This window comes from Myotis nattereri, assembly GCF_964212035.1.
Source record: "Myotis nattereri genome assembly, chromosome: 12".
In the NCBI taxonomy this organism is placed as follows: Eukaryota; Metazoa; Chordata; class Mammalia; order Chiroptera; family Vespertilionidae; genus Myotis; species Myotis nattereri.
In genome coordinates, this window is record NC_138087.1 from 16,782,171 (window position 1) to 16,809,502 (window position 27,332).

The following is a 27,332-nucleotide window of genomic DNA, read 5'->3' on the forward strand; positions in this document are numbered from 1 at the left end:
CTGTCACTTTTTCCAGGGGCCTGACACCGCCCCTGGGATCCAGGTGAAGTGCCATCATAACTGCATTCCCGTTACAGTGCCACTGCTATGGTAGTGCCCCTACTAGCCTGAGCTCCAGGAGGGCAGGTCCATGGAAGGCAGCACAAGGTGGGCGGGGCCTGGCCTCTGGGGTCAGGCCTGTGTTAACCATCCCCGGTCCAACAATGAGAACCAGGTGTGCAAATGTACCTAAGTTATAATAGCTACAAGCCTCACCTATTAATATGGGGTCATAATAGTCCTCACGAGATAAGCATTTGGTAAAGACTAGATTTTACAGCAATAAATATAAATAGTAAGTACTTGGGAAGTGTTAACATCATTGCATCTCCCGTGTGTGGCACAAATAGAGGCTGAATAATACTTGTGGAATGAAAGAATAAATGAATGAATCTCATTTCAAATCTTCCTACTTCCCTTATGCTTTCAACATGTTCATTTGCGTTATTTAGGTAAAAACGGCTCACCTCTTCCAACTTCCCAAATCATGTGTGGAAAGTTTGATGTCCTTAAATCCAGCTATTTCTCAAAGGAAAATAAGGAAGAAAAATCACCTGTGTTTCTTCTGATGGAACACCCAAACAGATGTTTGCTTGTGAAAATGTCTCAAATTTCATATCTACCTCCCCACTCTCAAATGAAATCGCCAGCAAGGTCTGAATAAACTGCTTTTGACTTTTTTGGATGATGCCATTGATAAAAACAGGTTGGCCATTTGGAGTACGAGAGCCAATTTAAGCCATGTTTTGGCACATCTCAAATGGATTTTCCACTTCCTCCCAGATGCAGGAGTCAGCAGCAGGCAGGACTGTATCGGTGTTTATGCTACCCTGCTGTGTCCCTGGGCAGGCACTTGCGGTTCCCACGATGTTGTACCAGGGAATTGATAGTGTCATGAAGACAGAGTTTTGGAGGTTTTCCTGATTCACTATGAAGGATATCACTTTCCTCACATCATATTTCAGCTGTTGGATGGTCAACAAGAGAAACAGAATCAGTTCAACGGCCTGAGCTGTTATTACTAAAATACAGGAAAGTACTGCCTATTTTTCTATTTTATATAAACCTCCACAATTATGTTAAGTAGACGATATTAAAAATTTTCACAAGTGGGAAAATTAATAGCCCCACTAAATTACTGCTTATCCCAAGGAACCATAATGGTGATAATTATTGAACATTTACTGTGAGCCGGATAACGTTGATGATCTCATTTGACTCTTGAGTGTATGTAGTTCAGTCTCTATCCTCACTTGTTTTTTCAAATGAGGAAACTATTATTTCAATTAAGTAACTTGCCCTGGGTCATATCACTCAGTTGCAGAGCTGAGCTCAAACCCACCTATAGTGACTTCCACTCCTGTACCTCTACGCTGTGCCCTGCGTTGTTCTGTAGGGTTTCTGTTGGAGTGGTTGTACTTCATAAAACAAGTGCTCAGGATGAGGGGGAGAGAGAGGTGGACACTGAGAGTGATACACAAAGGGTCATGCGGTGGCCAGAAATACCGGCTCTGAAATCCGATCACTTGGCATCAAATCCATTCCCACCATTTACAGACTGCTGCTGTCATTACTATGTAAAGCACTCTGCAATGACTCCTTTAGACAAGCCTTTTAGAACACATCCACTGTGCAACTCATATCTTATTTTAATTTTTTAAAAATTATATTTTTATTGATTTTAGAGAGGAAAAGAGAAGGAAAGAGAGATTGAAACATCAATGATGAGAGAGAATCATTGATCGGCTGCCTCCTGCGCGCCCCCTACTAGGGATCAAGCCCACAACCCAGGCATGTGCCCTTGACCAGAATTGAACCCGGGCCCCTTCAGTCCACAGGCTGACGCTCTAGCCACTGAGCCAGACCGGCTAGGGCATCATATCTTATTTTAAGTGCACTCATGGAACTGGCTTCTTGCATATACCACCTTATTTAAAACTTAAAGACAATTTTGAAGATATTATTATGACTATTCCACAGATGATGGAACATGAGACTTACAGAGGTTAAATATGTTCCTAAGCCCACACAGCTAGTAAGAGTTGGAGAATGAATTAACACTCAGGTGAATATGAATCTAAAAACCATCTTCTCTCAGCTGTTTCTCACTATCCAAGCCTGCCGGCGCCTCATTTCGCTGAATGTGCCCTCTCTATCTATGCTGACCTGGACTCTGTTTGGAGGGACCATTACAGTTGGCTTTTGACTCCTATTGTTCTGGTCTAACATGCTCTACGGGTTCTTATTTACACACTGGCAAGGACAATCCCAGGACACCCAGAAAGGGCACGGTGGCACTTCACATTTCATTCCTGTGAACCCATGAGGGCACAAGTCTCAGATTGTCTTCATTCAGAATGTGAAAATGTCAGCAGAAGGACATAACTCTCTATCCAAGTGGAATCCCAAATGTCACATGTGAAACATAATAGAGGTGACTTTTCACCTTGCTAGCTTTGGCACACCTCACATCCCTTTGTGCAACCTCTCTTCCCTCACCGGGAGCTGCATTCCTGGGAATGTCTGCTGCGCACTTTTCCCACTCGCCCTGGTGTCAGTCAAAGGGGAACATAACAGTTTTGCTAAGAAACCTTTTCCATCATTTGTAATGAATAATGGTTTCATCACGTTTGACCTTAGAATGAGCTTACTGCCTTCAAATCTTTTAACTACCACATTAGCAAAGTCAAAGCAATGTTATCAGGTGAACCCCAGCTGGGCTCCTACTGTACCCTTCAAAGTGTGGTCTCTCCCAGGAGAATCTTCTCACCTGAGACCTTGTTAGAAATGCAGGAGTCTAGCTGCCTGTCTGGTCCTGGGAGCCTTAGGGCAGAACACAATCATTCAAGAGTGCGATAGCACCATCGCCTCCCAACTGCCATCCGTGTGGCCGGCTGCCCTACAGACTGAGCCTAGGACCCACTTCCATCACCTCACTGCCTTGTGAGGCGCAGCCTCCCTTGCAGAAGGCTCTCAGTATCCTCCTTCATAGTCCTGGTGTGCTGTGAGCTGGGCCTGGGCACTCCACTTCTAAAATTAAGTCCTCATCTTTTTCCAAGAATGGCAGCCTGCAAAGAAGGCCCAGTTCTTCATCCCTCTGTGTAGCCACAACTCTTCACCATGTCACTGGGCAGTGCCCTCCCATCTGATTTAGGCTCGGCTTGGAGCAATAAAATGAGGCAGAATTGAGAATGAATAATACTGACACTAGGTTTCCACTTGTTCTCTTGCACGTTTGCCATGCCCATGAGACCATATCTAGCTTCATACGCATGTGGAACAGAGTCAAGCTGGCCCAACCAAGGCCAGCCTAATGAGCTGCCAGCCAGACAACATCCATACGTGTGAGAAAATCCAGTCCAGATCAGCAGAGCCACCTAATCACACCCACAAGCAATAAGTGCTTATGGTCGCATGCCTCTGTGGCCTGTGGTTGTGTTGCCCAGCATCCCTGTGGCAGTAGATAACTGACACACCCATAACCAATTAGGTTCTGTTTTTGATAGATGTTTCCATTTTCAGTTTTTTATCTTTACCATCTTTCCCCCCTGAAAACATTAGCTTCTGTTAAGAATATTTAAGGGAAAGCAAAAATAAATAAAATAAAGAATCAAGTAAAAAAGTCAATGAGAAAGCTCAAAATAGCCAACCATCTGGCAGTGCACAGCTGACTTCATTGCTGTGACTTTTACATTACATGCATGTAACATGCTCATTTTTTTCCATAGGGCTGCGAATCCCCTTGTAGAACATATATTTCACTTCATCTTATGCACAATGTCTAGTGAATGGGGTTGAATGTGAGGAAGTTGGCCTGGACGGTCTCGTTTCTCTCTGATGCTTGGTGTACTAGAGATAGCAATGTTTGGAAAAAGGCAGACAAGGTCCTGAAGCTATGCCCAGGCAGCTCATACCAGCCCCTGAGTGAGCAGCTGCCAACACAAAAGGTGTGTTTGTGTCTCAGTGGGTCTCACGTGCCCCCAACTAAGGGACATCTTACCTTGTTGGCGCATCTTCATGGTGCGTATCTTTATTGCCTCTCCTCGAACTCGCCCTTCGCAGAAGTAAGCACCGTTGATTTTACTAGCCTTCTCTCTCTTCCAAATGACTGTTTTCGCCCATTCTCTGCTCACATCTTGAGTAACTTCCAGTGGATCCTGGTGCTGGTTCATTAAGGCTTCAAAGTCTCTTCCTATGGTGAGGGGCTCATGGGGGCGCCATCCAGAGGCGATGCAGGTGAGGGATGTTTCAGCGTCAGACACAAGAGGTAGGGAATTGATCAAGATCAGGTCCATGGCACCGTCCACTGTGCCTAAAAGGAAACAGGGAGCATAATGTAAGAGGAAGGTTATTACCATGGCCCACAGGATAAACTGCTGCTTAAAAGTCGTGTCTAAAAGTAGCCATGTGGGTCTGTTCCAGACTGACATACCTCGATGTGCGGTTGGGGGGATGAGAAGAGGTAAACCAAAGAACTTATATACTTATATGCATAGCTCATGGACAAGGGCAATAGGGTAGTGAAGACCCGGGGCGTGAGTCGGGCCTGGGAAGGGGGGGAAATGGGAGATATCTATAATACTATCAGCAAAAAATACATATATATAAAATAAAAATAGCCATGTGAGCAGTCCTTCTAAAATGCTACTCTGATCAGGTGCCTGTCTGCCATAGGACAGAATCCAAAACTCTTTAGCATGGCATCACCTCAGCCCTGCTAACCACTCCTGCACCACTGCACACTCGAGCTGCAATGAACTGTCAGTTTATTCCATTCTCCAAAACAAGTTCTGCACTATATATCTCTACCCATTGTAGTGCCTGAGACATGAGTGAGGTACTCAATCAATGCTGTTGAGTTGAGATAAAGTCATGATAATGGCATTATTGTCATTAATTATAATTATCATTAATTATTAATTAATGATAATGTGGTACTGCCATAACAACAAAGTTTTCTAAAGAAATATATCAGCTAGATACAAGTAGGTTTACAGTTGTGAATATACAAAACACAGACTTTATTCTTGTATTATTAATTTATTATTGTATTATTTTCCACATGAACAACTATAAATCTACTTTGCCCACCCTTGTGCACTGTATGCTCACTTTAAGATTCTCATCATTACCCAAGAATTGCCCAATTCCACATTAAATTCCAAAGATAAGACAGGGACTGAGTGAAATTTTCATTTCCCTCTGAGGTTCATTTGTGTCATTTTTATATTTTTATTGATTACAGAGAGGAAGGGAAAGGGAGAGAAAGATAGAAACATTAATAATGATAGAGAATCATTGCTTGGCTGCCTCCTGCATATCCCCTACTGGGATCGAGCCTGCAACCTGGGCATGTGTCCTGACCTGGTGTGGAACCTTGACCTCCTGGTTCCTAGGTTGACACTCAACCACTGAGCCACACCAGCCAGGCTGTGCCATTTTTTAAACAAGACCACAAAGACCTGTCTTGTAGGATCCTTGTGAAGATTAAATGAGAGAAAGTACATAACTTGCCCAGTACAGTGTCTATTGTAGATGGGACACAATGACCATTATTTCCGTTTTCTTTATTCTGTTTCCTAAATACCTAGTCTCAAAACTCAATGCTTCCCAAATGTAAAAACATGACCTTCAAATTTTATCCTATAAATGATGAAGCACATCATTTCACTTTCTCTATCCCCCCTCCCTCCTGTTTTGATTTCTAGCATTTCTAAGATGAACAATTAGAATCTGTGCCTATTCTCTCCTCTTGTTGGAGAACATGGAAATATCAGAGATTGAGGATGTTCTCTGGCTCCAGTGATGGTTGATTCCCAAAACTGCATGAATAGGAGGTCAAGCACATTGGGTGATGAGGACCAACTGGAGTCTCAGAGACCTTTGTGTGCCTTGTAAAGTGATTTAAGTAAGGTACCTGTTAGCCCATCAACTACTCATTAAATTTTCTCAACAATCCTGTGAAATATGTACCATTACCTTATTTTTAAATATGAAGAAATGAAGCCTCAAAAAATTGAGTAACTTATTCTATCTTCTCCAGCTGTTAAAGTCAGAGCTGAAATTCTCCGATGTCTTTCAGTTCTTGGATACACCATACCCTTTCCTGCCTCAAAGTCTTTGTACATGCTGATCCCCGTGCCTACAATACTATTCTGCACTCTGCATGGCTAACTGATGCCATCCTTTGGGTCTCAGCTTAAGTGCCTTTCTCATAGATGGCTTCTCTATCGGCCTTATCTATAACATCTCCACATTCTCGCCAAAACCGGTTTGGCTCAGTGGATAGAGCGTCGGCCTGCAGACTGAAAGGTCCCAGGTTCGATTCCAGTCGAGGGCATGTGCCTGGGTTGTGGGCACATCCCCAGGGGGTGTGCAGGAGGCAGCTGATCGATGTTTCTCTCTCATTGATGTTTCTAGCTATCTCTCTCCCTTCCTCTCTGTAGGAAATCAATGAAATATATTAAAAAAAAACACACACATCTCCACATTCTCATCCCATTAGCCTCTAATTCAGCTTTTTGTTTGTTTCATAAAGATTATCATAATGTGTGAATATTTTATTTACTCTCTCTTCTCCTAGAAGGTAATTTTCATGAAGATGAGTATTGAAGCTGTTTTGTTCACATGGATTTATGTAGGAATATCCTGCTTAGTCTCAGCATATAGATAACTTGGATGTATTTGTTAGATGGATGGATGGGTGGGTGGATGAATGGACAAATTTTACTGCAGACCTGTCTGATTCATGTCTACCTATTCACTTGGCTCTCATTTCTAGAACAATAAGGTTAAAAATGAAAATGCTGCCCTAGCCAATTTTGCTCAGTGGATAGAACACCAGCCTGTGGACTGAACGGTCCTGTGTACAGTTCTGCTCAAGGGTGCATGCCAAGGTTGCAGGCTCGATCCCCAGTAGAGGTCATGCAGGAAGCAGCCAATCAATGATTGTTTCTCATTGTTGATGTTTCTATCTCTCTCCCCCTCTCCCTTCCTCCTTGAAATCAATAAAAAAATATATATATTTTAAAAGCTCTGCTGAATCTAAATGGACTTGCTTGCCCATATTCAAAAGACTGTTTTGATAATAAGTTTATAGGGGAAAAGCAAATGTTACAGTTTTTATAAAATATAATAGAAAGTTGATCAATAGTTGGTGAGCATTTGAGCTCACTGGAATTCATTTTCCAGACCTTTTAGGAATGCCAACCTATGCCAAGCATTGTGCCTGCTATGAAGTCCTCATACAATTTGTTTTCATGGCAATTTGCCAATGTTTGATGTACGCAGTGAGGTTTTGAGGATGAGTCTACTGGGAGTTAATTTTTATCTGATTAATTAGGAAGAATTTATACGAGTTTCATTTCTTGTACTGTTAACTCAATACATGGGATTGAGGAAAGAAATCTTGAATAGAATGAATGGGATTCCAAGACTGACTTGGAAGCACCTAGCTTGCTTTCAACCTCACTGGTAACCTTAAGATCCTAAGAGAGAGAACAGAAGTTATAAGAAAAACGTTGTAAGAGAGAATGAGCTAGGACACCTAGCAGAATTACAGCCTGCCAAAATAATGCCAGAGCATAGCTCCTTTCCACATGCAAATCTAGCCCTGCCTCCTACACTCACTCATTCCAGGCGTGCTCCCAGGGAGAGAGTCATCAAGAGGAAGGAAACACTGATTCTCTCAGCTCGGGTTTTACCAGCCCCATTTCTAGGGCCAGCTTGCCAAAACCAAGGGATCTGCTCTGAACTCATTGAACTGCATTGGCACTGGCCATGGTTTATTTAATGACTTTAGGAAATAATAGAACAAGCCGTTGATTTGAAAAGACAACCACACTTCATCTGTCAATTGTTTCTAGGTATTGATCTGGTTTCGTTTTCCTCTTGCTCCTCCTACTTCTCTCCTTTTACTTCCCGTGCTAGGGAAATTGTGCATTCACGAGTCTGGATTTGACAACACTTGATTATCCTTATGCCAGTTATAGGAAGTCCCCTTCCATCAGTGAGTCCTCTGTCCTTTGTAATGCCGTTTACAATAAAATGCCAAAAAGATATTGTATGTGAGCTGTGGATATGAGAAGAAATCCTTACCAGATTCCTAGGGCAGATCTAAAACCCATCAACTTAGTTTTCCTAAAATAAGAATCCATATTTGTACATGTATATGCCTAAATAATTTATGGAAGGTGATACATAAAACTAAGAACAAGGGTGATCCTTTAGGAGAGAACTGGGCAGCTGGGGGACAATGATGGGAGGACAGCTTTCCACTGTATACACATGTATGCTGGCTTTTGAACCATTTTAATATTACCTACACATAAAAATTAAATGTAAAAATGTAAACGTCATTGCCCATCACTTTAAAAGGCACACTTAGACCTAGCTGGTTTGCCTCAGTGGATAGAGCGTTGGCCTGCAGACTGAAGGATCCCGGGTTTGATTCCAGTCAAGGGCACATGCCCGGGTTGTGGGCTCAATCCCCAGTAAGGGACATACAGAAGGCAGCCAATCAATGATTCTCTCTCACCATTGATGTTTCTATCTCTTTCTCTCTCTCCCTTTCCCTTCCTCTCTGAAATTAATTATATATACATATATATTTTAAAAGGCACACTCGGAAGGAAATCAAGAGCCACAGAAATATATGTCTCTCAACATTTATCCCTACATCCACTCCAAATCTCCTTAGATTGCATCCAAATAATGCATTTTCTCTTTCTCTCTTCTTTGGACTAATAATAAGAAATATGATGTCATTCCACAATGTTGAAAAAATTTTAAAACATGGGTTAAAAAGGACGGTGGCCACATTCCACTTTTTAAAGAAAATAGAGGCCCTATTGCAATGGGTGTAGCTATGGCCTGTGGCTTCTTAAAAGAGTTCTCTGACTGCAATTGCATGGCAGGTGCCACATAAAGAATCTGCTATTAGGGACAGTTTCCTAAGAATACTTGCCGAAGACAGATCCCCTCTGGGCTCACACCAGTATCAGTCCCTGTGCCTAATACCTTTTCTTGCATGACAGTATTATTCTCTCCAGTCTCACTGACTTCTTTCATCACAGCCATAGTCTGAGGGGTTCTGATAAAATCCATTGATTAGTGCAATTTTCATGTCTATCATCAAGGCTGAGTTTGCTATAAGTAAAAGTAAGATGCATATTGAATTTCATACTTCTTATATGTTTTGGGGATTCATAATACTTTTCCTCAGCAATGATCCAGTAAACACTTTCCAATACTTTGCATGAGATGTGCCTTGTTTACAAGGAAATACTTGCCCTGGTGGCAAGGCATTTGCCAAGTTAACAAATGACTGTTCATTACAATTGAGGCATAACAATACCCTAAAATGCCATTTTGTTAATTATATTTCTTTTGTGATCAGCATCTAATCCTTACAGTAATATTTTCTCACTAAATCACATTGTTGTGCATTCAAAATAGTGTTTAAATCTTGTATTTGCATTTATATTTTTCAAGGAGTTATTTCTCATTTTCGAAAGAGTGTTTTAGAATGGTGGAGGTGAAATGAAAAACAGATTCCGGGCACCCACATGCACCCGCTCACTGAGTTGCTCAACTTCCATCTCTTTTTTACATTTGGGCTTCACATTGTTTTCATTTAGGGGGAAATTATTTTGCTTAAATAACAACATATAAAACCTCCAAGGTTATCACTTTTACTACTTTTTTTTTTACAGATGAAAAACACGAATGGATGAATATAAATATCAGTGAAACTACATTTCACTGCAGCACAGCATGCTTATTGCAATCAGCCTTCTCTTCCCACATCCAAGTTCAGCACCGCTGCAGGTAGTCAAGCTCTGATGAACCCAGCTTCCTGCTTTTCAAAGTGCTGGCAGGCTAAGAGGAAAAAGCAAGTTAAATATCGCATAGTGAGGCTATTTCATTGTGCTTCTTATCGACTGAGAACTGTAGTGTTGTATGGAGTTTCAATGCTATGTGTTTGGAATAAGATCACAGGTCTTCAGAACAACTGTCTGTATGGTTTCTTGGAAGTCTGATATTGACTATGTTTAAAATGTTTTAAAGGGTATTCTTGGTCACTCCACCTTTATAATAGCAGTAGATATCTTTACGTTTTAAATATTTTAAATGAACACTACCCTGGCCAAAAGTATTTTTGAAATCAAGGGTTGGGCAAGAAACTGAAAGGGTCTTAGCCAAAAGTATTTCTGCAACCAAACCCCTAAGTAATGAGCCAAAGAAGCAAAGACAACCCCAAATATTGTGTGAAATTATTTGGATTTAGTTTAGTTGTTTGCTTATATGGTCCAAAAGGAAAATTCTCTTTAATTAAAACAACAACAACTCTCATTAAGTCATTTATATGTCCTTTCATCCCTTTACTAAACAGGTATATTGACTACCTCCCATGTGGTAGGTACTGCTTTTGGCCCTGGAGACAGAGCACTGAATAAAACAGATATGATCTCATCCTTCATGTAGCTTACAGGCACATGTGAAAGACACACATGGAAAACTAAGCACATAAATAAATATAACACTGGAACCATAATAGGTACCATGAGAGAGAATTCCAAGGTGCTGTGGAATAACATAACTGTGAACTTAATCAGACTTGGTTAAAGTGGGCAGAGGGTTTGTGGGTCAGGCAAGTCTCCCTGAGGAAGTGACATCTGGCCTGCGGGAGAGTTGGAGTTACCCAGGCAGAAAGAAAGGGCTATGAGGAGATGGTCAGAAAAGTCTTCCCCCAAGAAGTACTACTGAGAAGCGTTTTGAAAATGAATAAGAGTCTAATAGGACTCCCTTCTAGAATATTCTTTCTTAATTTTACCCTAAAGTTGTCATTAATTTCTTTTTATTGGAACCCTAAGAACTATGGGAGCCATTTCTGTATGTCAACCCTATGTTGGAATACTTTTAGCTTCTTCTCTGCCTTCTTGTCTCCCCTGAAGAAACCCGGTCCCCAGGCATGCTTCCAAAGCTTCAATCTTTATGTTGTGTGGCTGTTCTCCCTGGTCCTTTTATGTATGGAGTAAGTCTCTGAGCAATAACTTCATCCTCAAGTTTCCTTCCAAGAAGATACTGGGCAATTAACAAGATGATACCAAAATGCACAAGATTGGAAATAACTAAAGGAAGTTGCTAACTTCTGATTGCATAGTTAGGAGTTTGGAGTTAAACAAGGACATCCGCGATGTGAATAGGCTGTGTCTCTCTAGCAACAAACTGTTCTCGCCCAGGAGTTGTGCCAAGCCAGTTGCCCAAAGAACATGCCCATTTCCCATCCCTGCCTCCCAGCCAACTAGGACTGTCTGTGTGCTGGAGGAAATGGCATCCTCTCCCCACCTCCGAACACCAGAAATTTTCCATCCAGGATAAATAACACATGTTCTAGTTAGAATTGGTTCTGGTCAGTTGGCAGGAAACTTTTTATTTCAAGGAAATAGACAGAAGGTCCACACAGTGGGACCTCACTAACTATAAAGCACACATGTACCCTTACATGCACACTCCATTCTGTGAGGTGGGACTGGAGGCAGCATGGTACCATCAGATCAGGGACTATTTAAACTGGAAAGATTCTTAGAGATTGCTCAGTACAAGTCTCAGACTTTATAGAGGGCAAATGGAGACCCTAGGAAAGAGACTGGCCAATGGTCACACAAAGGATGGTGGCAAAGCCAGCGTTCAAGTGCCAATTTCTCTCCCGAGCCCTTTCCGTCACCCCAGGGTAGCAGTATAAATGGAAAAAATGTTTAATGTGAGGGAATTTGGAATATTTACAAATCTGGCAGGATGGTTCCTGAAGAATCCTGGAGCTTGATAGCAACTGGGGCAAGGAAAGAAAGACACTGAGGAGAGGCAACCGAAAAGCTGAAAAGGGTACAAGACAGAGAGATGGGGAACGTCCGGAAATGAAGTCACAAGTCCCCCCAAGCCTTACACTGCTGCCTTCTAAGCTTTCCTGGCCATTTTACCAGGGAGAGGGGTGCTCTCTAATTGGACCATGTTCCTCCAGGGTCAGAATATGTACCAGGTGTGAGAGGAAGCTGTATGTGGAGCCAGGCCACCTCCTCTTTCTGGGCTCTTCTCCTGATTTATTCACCTGCCAAGTTCCCAGCTGCCCTTCCGCTTCCCAGAGATGTGCACACGCACTCCGACAACCAAATGTCTCCATCCTCCAAGACAGAGTCAGACAATTTCTTTAACTCCCGGGTCCTGATCTTCACCTCGCAACAGAGAAGGCAATCTGATTGATTTGCTTGCATGAAAACCAAGAATAGCTTAAAGTGACGATCCACTGAGAACTATTAGAAGAGCAAACGAAAGCAGTGAGTCCATGATGGAAGAAGTTCAGGATCATGATAGTTGCTAAGAGGAGCATGACAAAGGAAGCGGGCTAGCCTTCCTAGAGGGCCTCAGATTATACCACGAAGGGAAGAAAGCTAACATGGTATGTTATATACTATGTAATATATACCATGGTAGATGGTATATATTATTACAAACATTGTCCACTTGAATGTATTTATATTCCATTCTATGGGTTAAAAAAAAAACAACCCTGAAATTCAGGGATGTTCAGTAATAAGTCCAAGGTCACACAGTAGAAAGATGGAATTTGAGCCCATGACTCACTGATGTTAAGTTCCATTACTACCCACTAGCCTTCATTCTAAGCACCATGAGAGAAATCAATTTTGCCTTTTGCCCATTATTGTATCTCTAACAATTAGCACAATGCCTGGCAGATAACAGGTTTTCAATGAATAATGATGAATGAATAAACATAAATAAATGAATGAGCAATTAAGCTGGCCTTCAATGAATTAATTGATTCAGTAATTGTTTCATAAGTACTATAAAGTGGGCTACATGCTGCATTCTTTGGGTGAAGAATAAAATAAAATATGGCTTCTGCCTTCAAGAAGCTTATAGTGTGATCACCCAAAGGCATGAATACACTCATGCCATAAAGAAAAACACTGACAAATTTCACACAAAAAATGCCCCAAACTTCTACATGGCGAAAGATTATATCAATTAAGTTAGCCAACCAAGTGGGAAAATACTGTTATATGTAAAACTTAGAGAGTTAACATATATAATATATAAATAAATTATATAAATCAATAAATCCATGGAATTCACAGAGGAAGAAACAAAAATACCCAACTGCTGTGGATGGGGGAGAGGGAGAATGGTTACAATAGTTTGCATTTTATTTCATTGAGTACATGACTTTACTTCTTCATCTTTTGAAGCTAGGCTTGGCCATTGGACTATCCTTTATTAATGAAACATTAGCAAATGTGACACAAATGGGGGCTTTAAAAGTGCTTTCCCACTGGATTTGCCTTCTTGCTGTTCTATGGAATCCTGAAACCACCATGAGAAATGCCTGCAATACATACTAGAGGATGAGAGACCAAATGGAGTAGACACAGACATTCCAGCTGAGGTCCAATAGGCCAACTGTCAGATGTGTGAGTAACCCATACTAGACCATCCAGCTCCAGCCTAGCCATGAGCTGACCACAGAGATCAGCCAATCTAGGCTGGACCAAAGAACTTTCAGCTGAGCTACAAAACCATCTATATATATAAAAGTCTAAGTGACCGGCCAACTGGCCAACCAGCCAACCAGTAGCTATGATGTGCACTGACCACCAGGGAGCCAGATGCTCAATGCAGGATTGGAAACCACAGGCATGGAAACATGGAATAGACTGATGAATCTCAGAAGGAAGAGGGGGGAGGGCGAGAAGAGATTAACCAAAGATCTTATATGCATACTAGAGGCCCGGTGCATAGATTCATGCACGGTGGGGTCCCTTGGCCTGGCCGACAGGGATCAGGCCAAAACCAGCTCTCCAACATCCCCTGAGGGGTCCCAGATTGCAAGAGGGCGCAGGCCAGACTGTGGGAACCCATCTGTGCACGAATCCGTGCACTAGGCCTCTAGTAAGATATAATATATGTTTGTTGTTTTACCATTGTTTTAGGATGATTTGTTACTAAGCAAAAGCTAACTGATAGCCCTAGCTGGGTTGGCTCAATGGATAGAGCATCGGCCCATGGACTGAAGCGTCTCAGGTTTGATTCTGGTCAATGGCATGTACCTCAGTAGCAGGCTCCTTCCTGGCCCTGGTCCTGGTCGGAGATCATGCAGGAGGCAACCAATCCATGTGTCTCTCTTACATCGATGTTTCTATCTGTCTTTCCCTCTCTCTTCCATTCTCTCTGAAAATCAATAGAAAAAATATCCTCAAGTGAGGATTAAGAAAAAAAAATCTAACTGATACATTAGTAAGCATATGAAAAGGTAATTAACCTAACTACAAATCCCAAAATACAAATTAAATAGACATCTCAGTATTTGTCTATCAAATTGGCAAAAATAGAGAGGGTCATAATATCTATTGCTGGCAGATATGTAAAATAGCCAAATTGCTATTTGTAAAACTTAGAGTTATTCTGTATAAGCTATAAATAAATTTTATAAATCAATTATTAGTGGCAGTTCACAGAGGAAGAAATACAAATGGTCAACTGTAGTAGATTAAAAGCAAATGTTCACAATATTTGTTGGAGATGCATTTATAGGACGTGTTTGCAATATCTACAGTAATTATGAAGTTACATAAAATCTAGCCTTAATCCATCACTTATTATACATTGGGCACTGCCTCAAATGTGTTACACATAATAACTCACTCAATACTCATAACAACCTTATGGAATAGGTACCACAACTACCAAGGCAAAGAGAGGTTGAGCACTTGGGCGTTGTCACATAGATAATTAGTAATAGACTGAGGTTCTAATTTAGGCAGACTTTTTTAAACCCATTCTTTTAACAAATAAATTATTACTGATGTTATACCAATTCATATCAAGCACATATCTTCCAATAATTGAGTGAAGAAAGTTGGTCTTTTCTGCAAATGATATTGGACCTCCATGTGCAAAAACAAAATGAATCCTGAACTAAAACCTTCTACCTTATACAAAAATTAACTGAAAATCAATCATGTAAAATGTTAAAATATAAAACTTCTGGAATATAAGAGAACAGTTTTCATAATGTTGCGGTTCTCACCTATGACATCAAAGTGTACATAAAGAAAAAGTATTGGTAAATTATATTTTATCAAAATTTTAAACCTTGATCTATGAAAGATACTGTTAAAATTAAAATACAAACTATAGACTGGGAGTAAATATTTTCAAATCACATATGTGATAACTTGTATTCTACAAATATTAAAAAAAACCTTCAGAACTCAACAGTAAGAAAAACAACTCAATTATTTTAAATGTACAAAAGAGTTGAGACAGTTCACCAGAGATACATATATAGATGGCAAATAAGCACACAGAAAAATGATCAACATCATTAGCCACTAGGAAAATCCTAATTAAAACCACATGAGTAACCACTACAGCAGCCGCACACCAACCCGATCTCAGTGGTACCTCTGGCTAATGACATTGCCAGGCTTAGGCATCGGGATGGATAAGGAAAATGTGATGTTCACTTATTGCTCTATAGACCTAGTATTGGATTTCTTTTGTAATTTTAAAATATGGATTTTTAAATTTTAGAACAGCATATACAACTAATCCACCTAATGGCAGCATTCTAATTAATGACTGACATGTCCATCTCCTTCCCTAGACAGGGAGCTCCCTGAAAAAAAGGCTCGGCCTTATTCATCTTCAACTCCTCAGCTCCAAGCACCATGTCTGATAGACTGTGCATGTGGCCACTATGCTTAAGTCGAACTGAAGGAATTCAACAGTCATTGAAAGTAACATACCTTAAGCCCAGGTGACTATTTTGTGAATTACTAATCACCTGGTGCCATCAAGGCAACAGTGGCTTAGTTAAGAGCTTTGGTCTTGAAGTTCTGTCTCCCTTTCCTCATCTGTAAAATGGGGGAATAACATCTAAGTCATGGACTTGTGTGTGAAGCACTATTTGAATGACCTCAGCATGGAGCCAGTTGGATGAAGTGAATCTATGTGACAGTGGTCTGCATCCGCCCCAGAGGATGGGTGGTTCTGAAGTCGTCCTGGAACTAAGGCACCCACAGAAGGAAGAACTGCTGATGGCTTTGTGTCCTGCTCTGTGCCTACCTGCCCTCATACTTCAAACCCACATGGGCAGGAAACAGGCCCACCTCCAGGTAAGGGAGAGTCCCTGTTTCCTTCCGAGGTCCTTTGATTTCTCCCCCTCTCTTTCAGGACTGACCTTGACAGGAAACCTGCCCCTGCACATGCACTGACTCTGGAAGAGAAGTTTCACAGGAGCGTGGTGGAGGGCCGGCAGCCTTGGGGGTTAAGGGTTCCTCAGAGATGATCATAAGCCCTTGCTCCACAGGCCTTTGCCAGCTGACCCTCAAGGGGACCTCATACCTACCCCAAAGCTGACCCCCATCCTGCCCCATCCCTGCCGCATGTGTCACTGGGCCAGAACCCTTCCTCACACTGTCATCATCTATATATATAAAAGCCCAAGTGACCGTTATAACCGAATTACCAGAACAACTGGTTGACCAGTCGCTATGATGCACGCTCACCACCAAGGGGCAGTGCACTCCCACAGCCAACCTCCCATGGCTCCTCCCCCTCCCCCCACCATTTTCCCCCCCATCAGCCCTGATCATCAGGGGTAGGCAGGCCAACCTCTATAGTTCCTCCCCCTAGCCGGCCGGCCCTACCACAGGCCGAAGGACTCCACCCATGCACAAACTCATGCACCGGGCCTCCAGTTGTCTATAAAAGCACCGTTCTTACACTTTGCTGCTCTTTGTTCTGAAATAGGACAGTAGCTGCTCAGAAGCATCAGCCCCTCTGGCTCACCACTGGGATTACACTCTTAACTTTGTAGCAGAAGAGGCCTCGCATCAATTCCTTGTGCACAATTCTGGAACCTGTTGTCCTCCAGGCCTCATGTGCTCTATTTCCATGATTAGAAACCACCCATTTGGAAAACAATTGTCTGGCCATATTCCCTCCCCTGTGTTTAAAAAAATTCTGTATACTTACTTCCAAAGTACAGATACATTTGGCAGGTGGAATTCCAACTACACCTTATGTCAGTTTCCCAGTTTCCCCCATCAAACTGCAGACCTGAATGTCCCAAGAGGAGCTAATCCATGTGTCCTTGTTAGGAAAGGGTTCTTGAGAAACCCTGAGTGCCATCGTTACTGTAATCCCTTTGGGCCCTTGCCAGGCCCCACACTCATTCCAGTGGCAATGACCTCATTCCCAACATGTTGGGAGCTTTTCCTAAGGAAGTGTCCTCAGAATGTCTGCATGAGCTATCCTCCATCTCACATTGTCCTCCTCCCACACTTCTTTGTCCATGTTCATTCAACTGGCTCACTCTCACACACCCTGAGAAGCCTCCCAGGTGCCACAGGTCAGGGGCTGTGTCCAACGGACTGGACTGCAGAGATGTGGTACCTAAAAGGTATGGCAGTGGAACCGGCCGTGGTCCTATGTACAGCAGCTGCTGGGCAGTTTATCACTCCAGGGGCTTATGAGAGCAACTGCTCCTTTATCATCCCAAGTAGTCAGTGTAAGATTTACTCAGACTCATCGGCAGCAAGGAAACAGCGCCTGTCTGGGCCGTCACTTGAGGGAAAGCAGTCCAAAAACATGAAAGCCAGGAGGCAATTTCATTCAATGTTTGAGACAGTCTGGGCAGGGGCCAGGTCCACTTTTAAGTCAAATTTAGTAGACAGATTTAACAGCCGCACAGTCTCCGTTTCAAGGCCAGGCTATTCTTGGGTTTTCCTCTACATTTTGATGAGATGTCCCCCTCTCTAGCTGCTCTCCAAACTCCTCCACCCAGCCCTGGGGTCCAGGGAGGCTGTCCATGTCCACTCGGGTTCAGCTAATAGACGCCCCAGGAGATAAGGTGGGAGGAGGGTGTAGACAGGGTTTTTATTCTCCTAGCTCCCTCCCTGCTGCGCCATCTACAGAAGCCATGGGCTGGTGGTAGTCCTCTCCTGTCACTGCCCTATTTGGGTTTGATAACTGCTCCTTCCCCTGCACCTTCAGATCTATGCTCATTTCAAGCAATGCTCATTTTCTAGTTGATCCCCTTATGTAAGTAACATATGTACTGATGTCTGATAACTAAAATAGATAAAACCACACTTTCTGTGGCTTGCCAGGCAGATGGGAGCCCAGCTCTGTACCTACTCTCCCAACCCTGAAGCAGTCCCTTGGGCATCTCCCTAGAGCTGCTGTTTCTATAAAGAAGCATCGTTTGCAAATCACTACCAACAAGTATTTGCTAGTTCTGTTTTTCAGTAGCAGTGTCAATTACACATGAATAAAATTATTAGTTGTCATATAATAGCTACAACTTATTAATATCTACTACTTTCCAGATGCTTTACATGCATTGTTTTATTTAATCTCACAACAACCATATGAATTAGTCATTTCTATCTCCATATCACAGATGAGGAAACTGATTGAGACAAAATAAGCAACAGCGATGACTAAATGAGACCTTAAATGTAAAACATCCGGGACAGTGTTCAAATTCGTCGTAGCTCTTCTTTTTCCCTGACCGAGAGAGAGCTGGCACGTTCGATCCTCTGTGTGCATTGTTTCACTGGGTATCCATTTACCTTAGGATTCTGGTCATCCCACTAGTAATGCATGAGTCCTCGATGTGTAACACCATGAATCTAAAATAGCAGCTTTCTCTTGGATCCAATTTCCCATCCACCCTCCTTGCCAAAACTCAGCAAGCGGCCGTGGCTTTAGCCCAGTGACTATGGCCTGACCAGTACTACGGAAGACCCCACTTCCGCTTTCCCAGTGATCTCACCAACTCCCAGGACTTCAGATATCACCTGTTTCAAATCTGGGTCTCTAGTCCCACCCTCTTCCCAGCCATAAACACGCGTTATAAAAATGCCCACTGGACACCTACATAAACATCTCAAATGCTGTATGTCTAGAGTGCACTCAGCATCGTCTCTTAATCATCCCTTTCTCGTCTCTTAAACCTTCACCTTTTCAATAACAGAAGGTTAAAATCTCCAACTTATTGTCAACAACTCCCTCTCCCTCACTATTTATCCCCATATTCTGCCCGTTCTAGTTCTGTACCGTCATTTCAACTCCTTTTCACGCCCTCATTTTCTCTCCCTTGAACAACTGCAGAACGTTAGTGCCTGTAGTTTCTTTAGCCCCCAGCTCTACGCAGCCTTTCCTTTCCTGGCATTGCTGACGTGGTCCCTCTGCCGAGGCCGCCCTTCCTTATACTGTGTGTGTTTATCTGTCCGAGTCTAATATCTTCCAAGATCCAGCTCAAATCTCAATGATAACAGGAATTTGTGTTTAATTATTTTTGCACAATTCAAAAATAAATTCACATTTGCACAATTCAGATTTGCAGTCTGTCATACTGAAAATGTAAACCCACTACATTTGTGGTTTTTGTTGTTGTTTTTTTAATCCTCACCCGAGGATATTTTTTCCACTGATTTTTAGGGAGAGTGGAAGAGAGGGGGAAAGACAGAGTGAAACCTCAATGTGAGAGAAACACATCGATTGGTTGCCTCCTGCACGAGCCCTGACCAGGGCCCGGGCCGGGGAGATGCCTGAAACTGAGTTACGTGCCCTTGACCAGAATCCAACCCAGAACCTTTCGGTCTGCAGGCTGACACACTACCCACTGAGCCAAACCAGGTAGGGCTACACTTGTTTTTGAATTAAGAAAACAAAGGACTTTAAGACATATCAAATGTGAGGTCATACTGAAGTAACATCATGAAATGCAAATATATCCTCTTAATACTGAAGTCAGTATCTCAGGTTTAAATTGTCATCTGACTCACATCTTTAGGATAGCCTCTCCCAACTTCCCACTGAAAACAAAACAAACAAACAAATGAAAAGCTGTAACTACTGTGCCAATCAATCTACCATCAGCATCTAATAACCACAAAGACCAAAGGAATTGGACAGGAAAAAAAATGAATTTTCATTATTAAAATATTTTAATGTCAACAATTTCTCTTAATTGAAAATATGTTCTATAAAAAGTAACTTGGATTTCATATTCTATAGTGAGGTAGTAAAGACTTAGAAATCTAAGGAAGAATGGGAGAAGGTTAATGTGCACTGAGTTCCTCACTGGTACATGGATATTCAAAATATGATTTCACTATTTATTATTATAATCAGAGAAGTATGGGTTAAAAAGTGTTTTTAAAAAACATAAGGATAGCCCTGGCCAGGTGGCACAGTTAGTTGGAGGGCACATACCCAGGTTGTGTGTACAGAACCCCCTCTCTTCCACTCTCCCTAATCAATGTTGTCTCCTCTCTCACATCAATGTCTGTCTGTCTCTCTCTCCCGCTTCCTCTCTCTTTAAAATTAATAAAATTAAAAAAACCATATACTCAGGCGAGTATATGGTTGTTTTTAAAAAACACATAAGGGTAACCTTTATTTACTTATTTTAATAAAATAAAAAAATAGGATGTATACATAAAGAATAGAAAAGATAAAAATATAAGCCAAGTAAGCAAAAGGCAGGAAAAAATTAAAAACTAAAAGGAAGCAGTAGGAACATTTTTTAAAAATCAAAGCATAAAACAGTATGATAAGTTTAAACATATTTTTTATGATTTAGAGATAAATGTTTAAAATCACCTATAGAATAACAAATACTCTCAGAAAAAATTAAAACTTCCAAGTTAATTAATGCTTATGGGAGACTTCAAACAAAATCACAAAATCTTAAAAAACAAAGATATGGGCAAAGAATTTATCAAGAAGTAAAAAGAAAAAAGAATGAAGAAAAAGAAAACAAAAGTGACAATATTGATTTCAGACAAAGTGGAATTCAGGATAGAAGTCATGAAATGAAACAAAGCCAATCAATTCTGTTAATAGAAAATAAATTCTACCATGAAAGAATAGTGGTTATGCATCATTGTGCTCCAATCATAGAGAATCAAATATATTTGTAAAATTGGTCAAAGCAAAAAGACTTTGAGGAACCACAATAGTTGTTAGGGATATCATCATACCTCTCTCAAATTCTGAATGATATAGTCTAAAATGCAAACAGAATTTAATAAGATTATACATATTATATATTATCTATGAAATATGTATATATGTATCTATGTATCTTTTAGGTGTATATATAATGTTATATCTTAACATGTAATTCCCCCCCTCCCCACTTCATTCATGCAATATTTAATAAAATTTAGTATAACCAATGCAGCAACGTATTTAATAAGAGTCAGGGTTTTAAAAATCAGTGGGTAAGGTAAAAATTGTGTATAGACAAAACTACCATATTTTTAATTTTTTTATTGATTTTAGAGAGAGGAAGGAAGAGAAAAAGAGAGAAACATCAATGATGAGAGAGAATCACTGATTGGCTGCCTCCCACAGGACCCCTACTGGGGATCGAGCCTGCAACCTGGGCATGTGCACTGACCTGGAATTGAACTGTGACCTCCTGGTTCACGGGTCGATGTTCAACCACTGAGCCACACCAGCCAGGCTAGACAAAACTACTGTTGACAATCCTTTTAATCACCCATAAAGGATCATGTAAAATTATATCATTTATCCACAAATGTAACAGCTAGGTTTTGCTCCAGCCCTGGAGTAGATCCCTGTTGCTTTGGGTGAGAACCAGATCAAGTACAGTAGCCCACTGCCCCACCCCATCCCCAACCAATGGTTTTGCTTTCCATGATTTCAGTTACTCATGATTAACCATGGTCTAAAAACATTAAGTGGAAAATCCCAGAAATAAACAATTCTTAAGTATTAGATTGTGTGCCACTCTGAGTAGTGTGATGAAATCTCACGCTATCCCACTCCAGTCCACCTGGACGTGAACTGTCTCTTTGTCCAACATACCCACACTGGATACACTGCACACCTGCTAGTCACTTAGAAGCCATCTCGGGTGTCAGACTGTTGCAGTACGGCAGCACTTATGGTAAAGTAACCTAACCATTATTTTACTTAATAATGATCCCAGGGGAAGCCGGCGAGACAGAGAAAGCTGCCACTTGAACAAACAGACGTGACTAATACGTGAAGTTTGCATTGCCACAGCATAGACCCCATCTTGTCTCAACTCACCTGCTCAGTGTGTTAGGCTTGCAAAAAATCTGTGTGTCTCTGTGTTTACGATTGTGTCTTCGTGTCTGTCTGTGCCTGTGGGCCTGTCTGTGTGTAGAGATATCGGTATCATTCTCATTTTTAATTGACGTCAAAGGCTGAGCTGAATGTCTAGGGTGACACCGAGTTCACAGAGACCACACAGGCAGGAGTGAGCAAGGGAGTGTCTAAGTTGAATAAAATCAAAACTTCGGTCAGCACTCAGTGTGGGTCGGACCCGTGAGAATGTGAGTGCCCTGGGGAATTCCCAGGGGAAACCTGGAGGAGGACATTAGAATTCCACAGGGAGGGATAGCAAATTCAATCTTATCTGGAAAATGTTAACAGTGGCTATCTCTGGTTGGCGATATTGTACACACAGAATAAAAAGATAAACATTGAAAAATTGAACTCTTGGGAAGGGAAGCAAGCGGCTTGTGCTGTGCACACTGAGCTTTGGGTTTACAGTCGCGCCTTTCATCGTGGCGATGTGTCCAAGCATCGGAGTCTGCAGGTGCCCAGCTGGGGCTGTGCCTGTCCCAGACCAGGTTGCACCTGGAAGGCCGGCAAGCTTAGTGAGCAGCAGCAGATGCAGTGTGTGGCCAGGGGCTGGGGAACCAAGTCACCGGGGTCTACATCCCAGGCCTGCCACGCATTATCTATGTAATACAGGGCCCTAACAGGTTACTTAGCCTTCGGTGCCTCAGCCTGGCCATCTGGAAAGTGGAGGTGATGATACCAACCTCTAAGCATTTCCCTGAGATGGATGAATGTATAGATCTACAGTCATATGAAAAAATATTTTGTGAATTTTATGAATGGTGTGTTGAGAGTGTGGGGCAAATAATAAGTCAATAAACAGTGATGATGATGCTTTATGATTCCCTAAAGATCTGAGGCTCATGAAGAGAAAAAGGGGTTGTTCCCCTGTAAAATCATCACAACTAGCCTGTCCTGAGATGGGACCCTGTGTGCAGAGTTTATCACAGAGAAATGCTGACATTCTTGTAGAATTTCCGTCAGACCCATAGAAAATGGGGTCCAGAGAGCGAACTAATGATGAACACTGCCCAGCACAATAATGGTGCGGCAGGACCGGGGTCCTTCTAAACGTTTCTTCCACACGCTTCCTGTCCCTTTGCTTCATGTTATAAGAGCCCAGAGAAGCAACACAAACATGGGCAAGAAATGAGCCCAGCCGGCATGCGTGTTTCTGAAAGCGCAGAGGTGGGTTCCCTCTCAGGCCCGGCGCTCTGGGCTGTGTTGCTAAAGCTTCACTCTCTTAGCCTGTCAGGTCTTCAGATGGACTTGACTTCTAGGAGGGGCTGTGAAGTTTTAATTGGCAGTTTCCCTCTCAGGGTGACACACATTTATAGTCTACGGCAGCAATTTTCAACCTGTGTGCCACAAGAATTTCTTTTCTTTTTTAAATTTTTGATTTTATTTTTTATTTAAATTAAATTTATTGGGGTGACATTAATGTGATCATACAGGTTTCAGGTGTGGGTTTCTATGTTACAAGATTTGTAAATTGCACCAGGTGCCCACCACCCAAAGTCAAGATGTACCACATCTTCTTTATCCAGTCCTCTATCGCAGAACACTTTGGTTATTTCCATGTCTTGTCCACTGTGAATGCTACAATGAACATAGGGGTGCATATGTCTTTGAGAATGCATATCTTCAATTTTGGGGGGTATATACCCGGGAGTGGGATTGCTGGATCGTATGGTAGCTCTATTCCTAATTTTTTGAGGAATCACCAGACTGTTTTCCATAGTGGTTGTACCAGTCTAAATCCACCAGCAGTGAATGAGCGTTCCCCTTCGTCCATAGCCTCTTCAACACTTGTCATTACTCTTCTTGTTAATAATAGTGATTCTAACAGGTGTGAGGTGGTATCTCATTGTAGTTTTGATTTGAATTTCCCTAATTTCTTGTGAGACTGAACATTTTTTCATATGTCTATTGGCTATTTGTATGTCTTCTTGGGAGAGGTGTCTGTTCAGGGCTTCTGCCCATTTTTTGATTGAGTTGTTTGTTTTTTTGGTGATGCATTTTATGAGTTCTTTATACATTTTAGAAACTAAACCTTTGTCAGAGCTACTGTTTGCAAATATCATCTCCTATTTGGTTGGCTGCCTCTTTGTTTTGTTGTCAATTCATTTTGCTATGCAGAAGCTTTTTAGTTTAATATAATCCCATTCATTTCTTTTTGCCTTTACTCCCCTTGCATCTAGGGTCAAGTTCATAAAATGTTTTCTATGACCAAGTTCCATAGATACAAGTTTTGTATCTGTGTTTTCCTCTGTGTAACTTATTGTTTTGGGTATTAGATTTAGATCTTTGATTCATTTTGAATTAAGGCAAGAAAAAGAAATAAAAGGCAGCCAAATAGGGAAGAAAGAAGTAAAACTATCACTCTTTGCGACATGATTCTGTATATAGAAAAACCTACAGACTCCACCAAAAAACTACAGTAGGTCCTCAGGTTACGTCAGAGATCCATTCCTACAGTGTGATGTAACGCAATTTTCATCATAAGTCGAAACCCACCTACATAAGCACCTATATAAGCACCTACGTCACTCACATGGAGCACATACACAGCAGTAATGAAATGAAACAGTAAAAATATTTAAAAGAAAGATAATTCCTGACCTTTACTTGTGGTAAATAAATAATAAAAAACATAAAGCATATATGTACATACGTCGAAATGACGGAACTTTTTTTAATAAATACTGTAAATAGGAGATGGCGATGTAACCATGAAATGATGTGTCAAGTCCGACATAACCCGAGGACAGCCTTACTAGAAACAATAAACAAATACAGTTCAGTTGCAGGATACAAAATCAATGTACAAAAATCCATTACTTTCCTGTATACTATCAATAAAACGTCAGAAAAAGAAATGGAAAAAAAATTCCTTTTGTAATTGCAACCAAAAGAATAAAATACCGAGGAATAAGCTTAACAAAGACTGAGAAAGACCTATATACTGAAAACTACAAAGCATTATTAAAAGAGATTCAAAAAGAAATAACAGAATGGAAAAATATACCATGTTCATGGATTGGAAGAATCAACATAGTTAAAATTATATTACCCAAAGAAATATACAAATTTAATGCAATCTCCTTCAAAATACCAATGTCTTTTTTAAATTCTTTATTGTTTAAAGTATTACATAGAGTATTATATATGTCTCTTTTTTTCCCCATTGACCTCTCCCTGGCCACTCTCACCCCTTAGCACATGCCCCTAGTGTCTATGTCATTGGTTATGCTTATATGCATGCATATAAGTCCTTTGGTTGATCTCTTACCCGCCCCTCTACCCTCTCCTGTCTTCCCTTTGAAGTTTTATGGTCTGTTCGATGCTTCTCTGTCTGGCTCTATTTTTGTTCATCAGTTTATGTTTCATTAAATTCCACAAATAAATGAGGTCATGTGATATTTATCTTTCTCTGACTGGCTTATTTTGCTTAGTATAATGCTCCCTATGTCATTTTTTAAAGAAATAGAATCATCAGATTTGTATGAAACCACAAAAGACCCTGAAGAGCCAAAGCAATCTTGAGAAAAAATAAAAAATCTGGAGGTATCATGCTACCTGAATTTCAAATTATACTACAGAGCTATGGTAATCAAAACAGCATGGTATTGGCAGAGAAACAGACACAGAGTTCAGTGGGACAGAATAGAGAGCCCAGATATAAAACCACATGTATATGGGCAGATGTTTGACAAAGGAGCAAATATAAGACTATTTTTACTTAAATGGTGCTGGGAAACTGGAAAGCCACATGCAGAAGAATGAAACTGGATTATAACTTGTCCCTATGTATAAAAATTAATTCAAAAGAATTTCTAAAACATGCAATACCTGACTTTTTTGTCAGGGGCACTGACCGCTTTTCCCTTAGATTAACAAATTAAAAAATGACAACAGCCAACACAACAATAGCCCTCTGGTGTGAATGAATCAAAATTATACCTATTTTTCTTGTCAGGTAGGCCAAAAACATATTTTTTTGGTGAGCTGCAAAATTTTAATAATTAGCTTTTGTGTGCCATGAGATGAAAAGGTTTAAAAATTGCTGGTCAAAGGTCATAATTGGAGAACAAGATTATCATGTGCTCTACACACTGAAGTCCAGAATCCCTGGACTCAGAATTTTTGAATATGACTAATCAGCCAGAGGCCTATTTTTCAAACAGAATTTTTCATACCACTAATTTTGGCTCCTAAAGGTGTTAAAACTAGGTTACATGGACTTTAGTGATAAGACTGTATAATGTACTCAAAAAAAGCCAAAATTTTGCTCTATTCTGTGTGCTTGAAATTAAAACCTAATGGCTGATATATGTGTGGCTAGCTTCAAAATTGTAATGTTTGAAAGGAGCAATACTCAAATGTCAACTTAGAAGAAAATAACTGCACACATTCAGTTGATTCCACAAGCACCTATAGAACTTCAGGTTTGCAGGCAGTAAATCTCAAAGTAATGTCTATATTTATATAGTTATATATTTATATATAATTAAGAAGCATGTCTGGTTAACTCTGGTGACTGAATTTTTAAAATATTTTTTCTGTGTATTCAAGTTTTTCTACATGAACATAAATTATTTTTGCAACCAGAGAAATATGCTAAAGCACACAAATGCCATAATTTGAAATAATTACCCAGAGTTCCAATTCATATAGTAGTTTCCAACTTTAAAAATCAACCGAATACTGTGAAAGAAACATTTCTCACTGTCGCTCTGAGTCTTACTTCAGGAGGCCACCCGAATGTTCTAATAAATATGTCTAAGGAAGAGACTGTATCTGCAATCTCTTTATTTTCTGTAACAACAGTGCAGAAATTAATATGTTAACAGTCAAAAACATTTTATGTACCCAAATTACACAGTAGTCCTGGTAAATGTGGGTCCTTTTATATTTATTTTTATCCTGTTAGGTGATAACAATTTAAGAATTAAAATAATCATCAAAAAGTATCTCTAAAAACACAAAATAATACTATATGTAATGGTCTATTTAGGATAACCAGAATATAAATAATCTTAAAATGTATCTCCTTATCATGAAATCCTTCTTTAAAC

At 40.8% G+C, this 27,332-nt stretch overlaps 1 protein-coding gene across 2 annotated transcripts in view; it reads right to left on the reverse strand.

Annotated features, from left to right (window-relative positions):
* Positions 1-27,332, reverse strand: part of TEK (TEK receptor tyrosine kinase) — a 109,313-nt gene that overhangs the window by 63,945 nt on the left and 18,036 nt on the right. For both annotated transcript variants that reach the window (XM_081103018.1, XM_081103017.1), the window contains exon 2: positions 4,040-4,351. In XM_081103018.1, the coding sequence (XP_080959144.1) occupies positions 4,040-4,351 (312 nt within the window). The remainder of the gene's footprint in view (positions 1-4,039; positions 4,352-27,332) is intronic.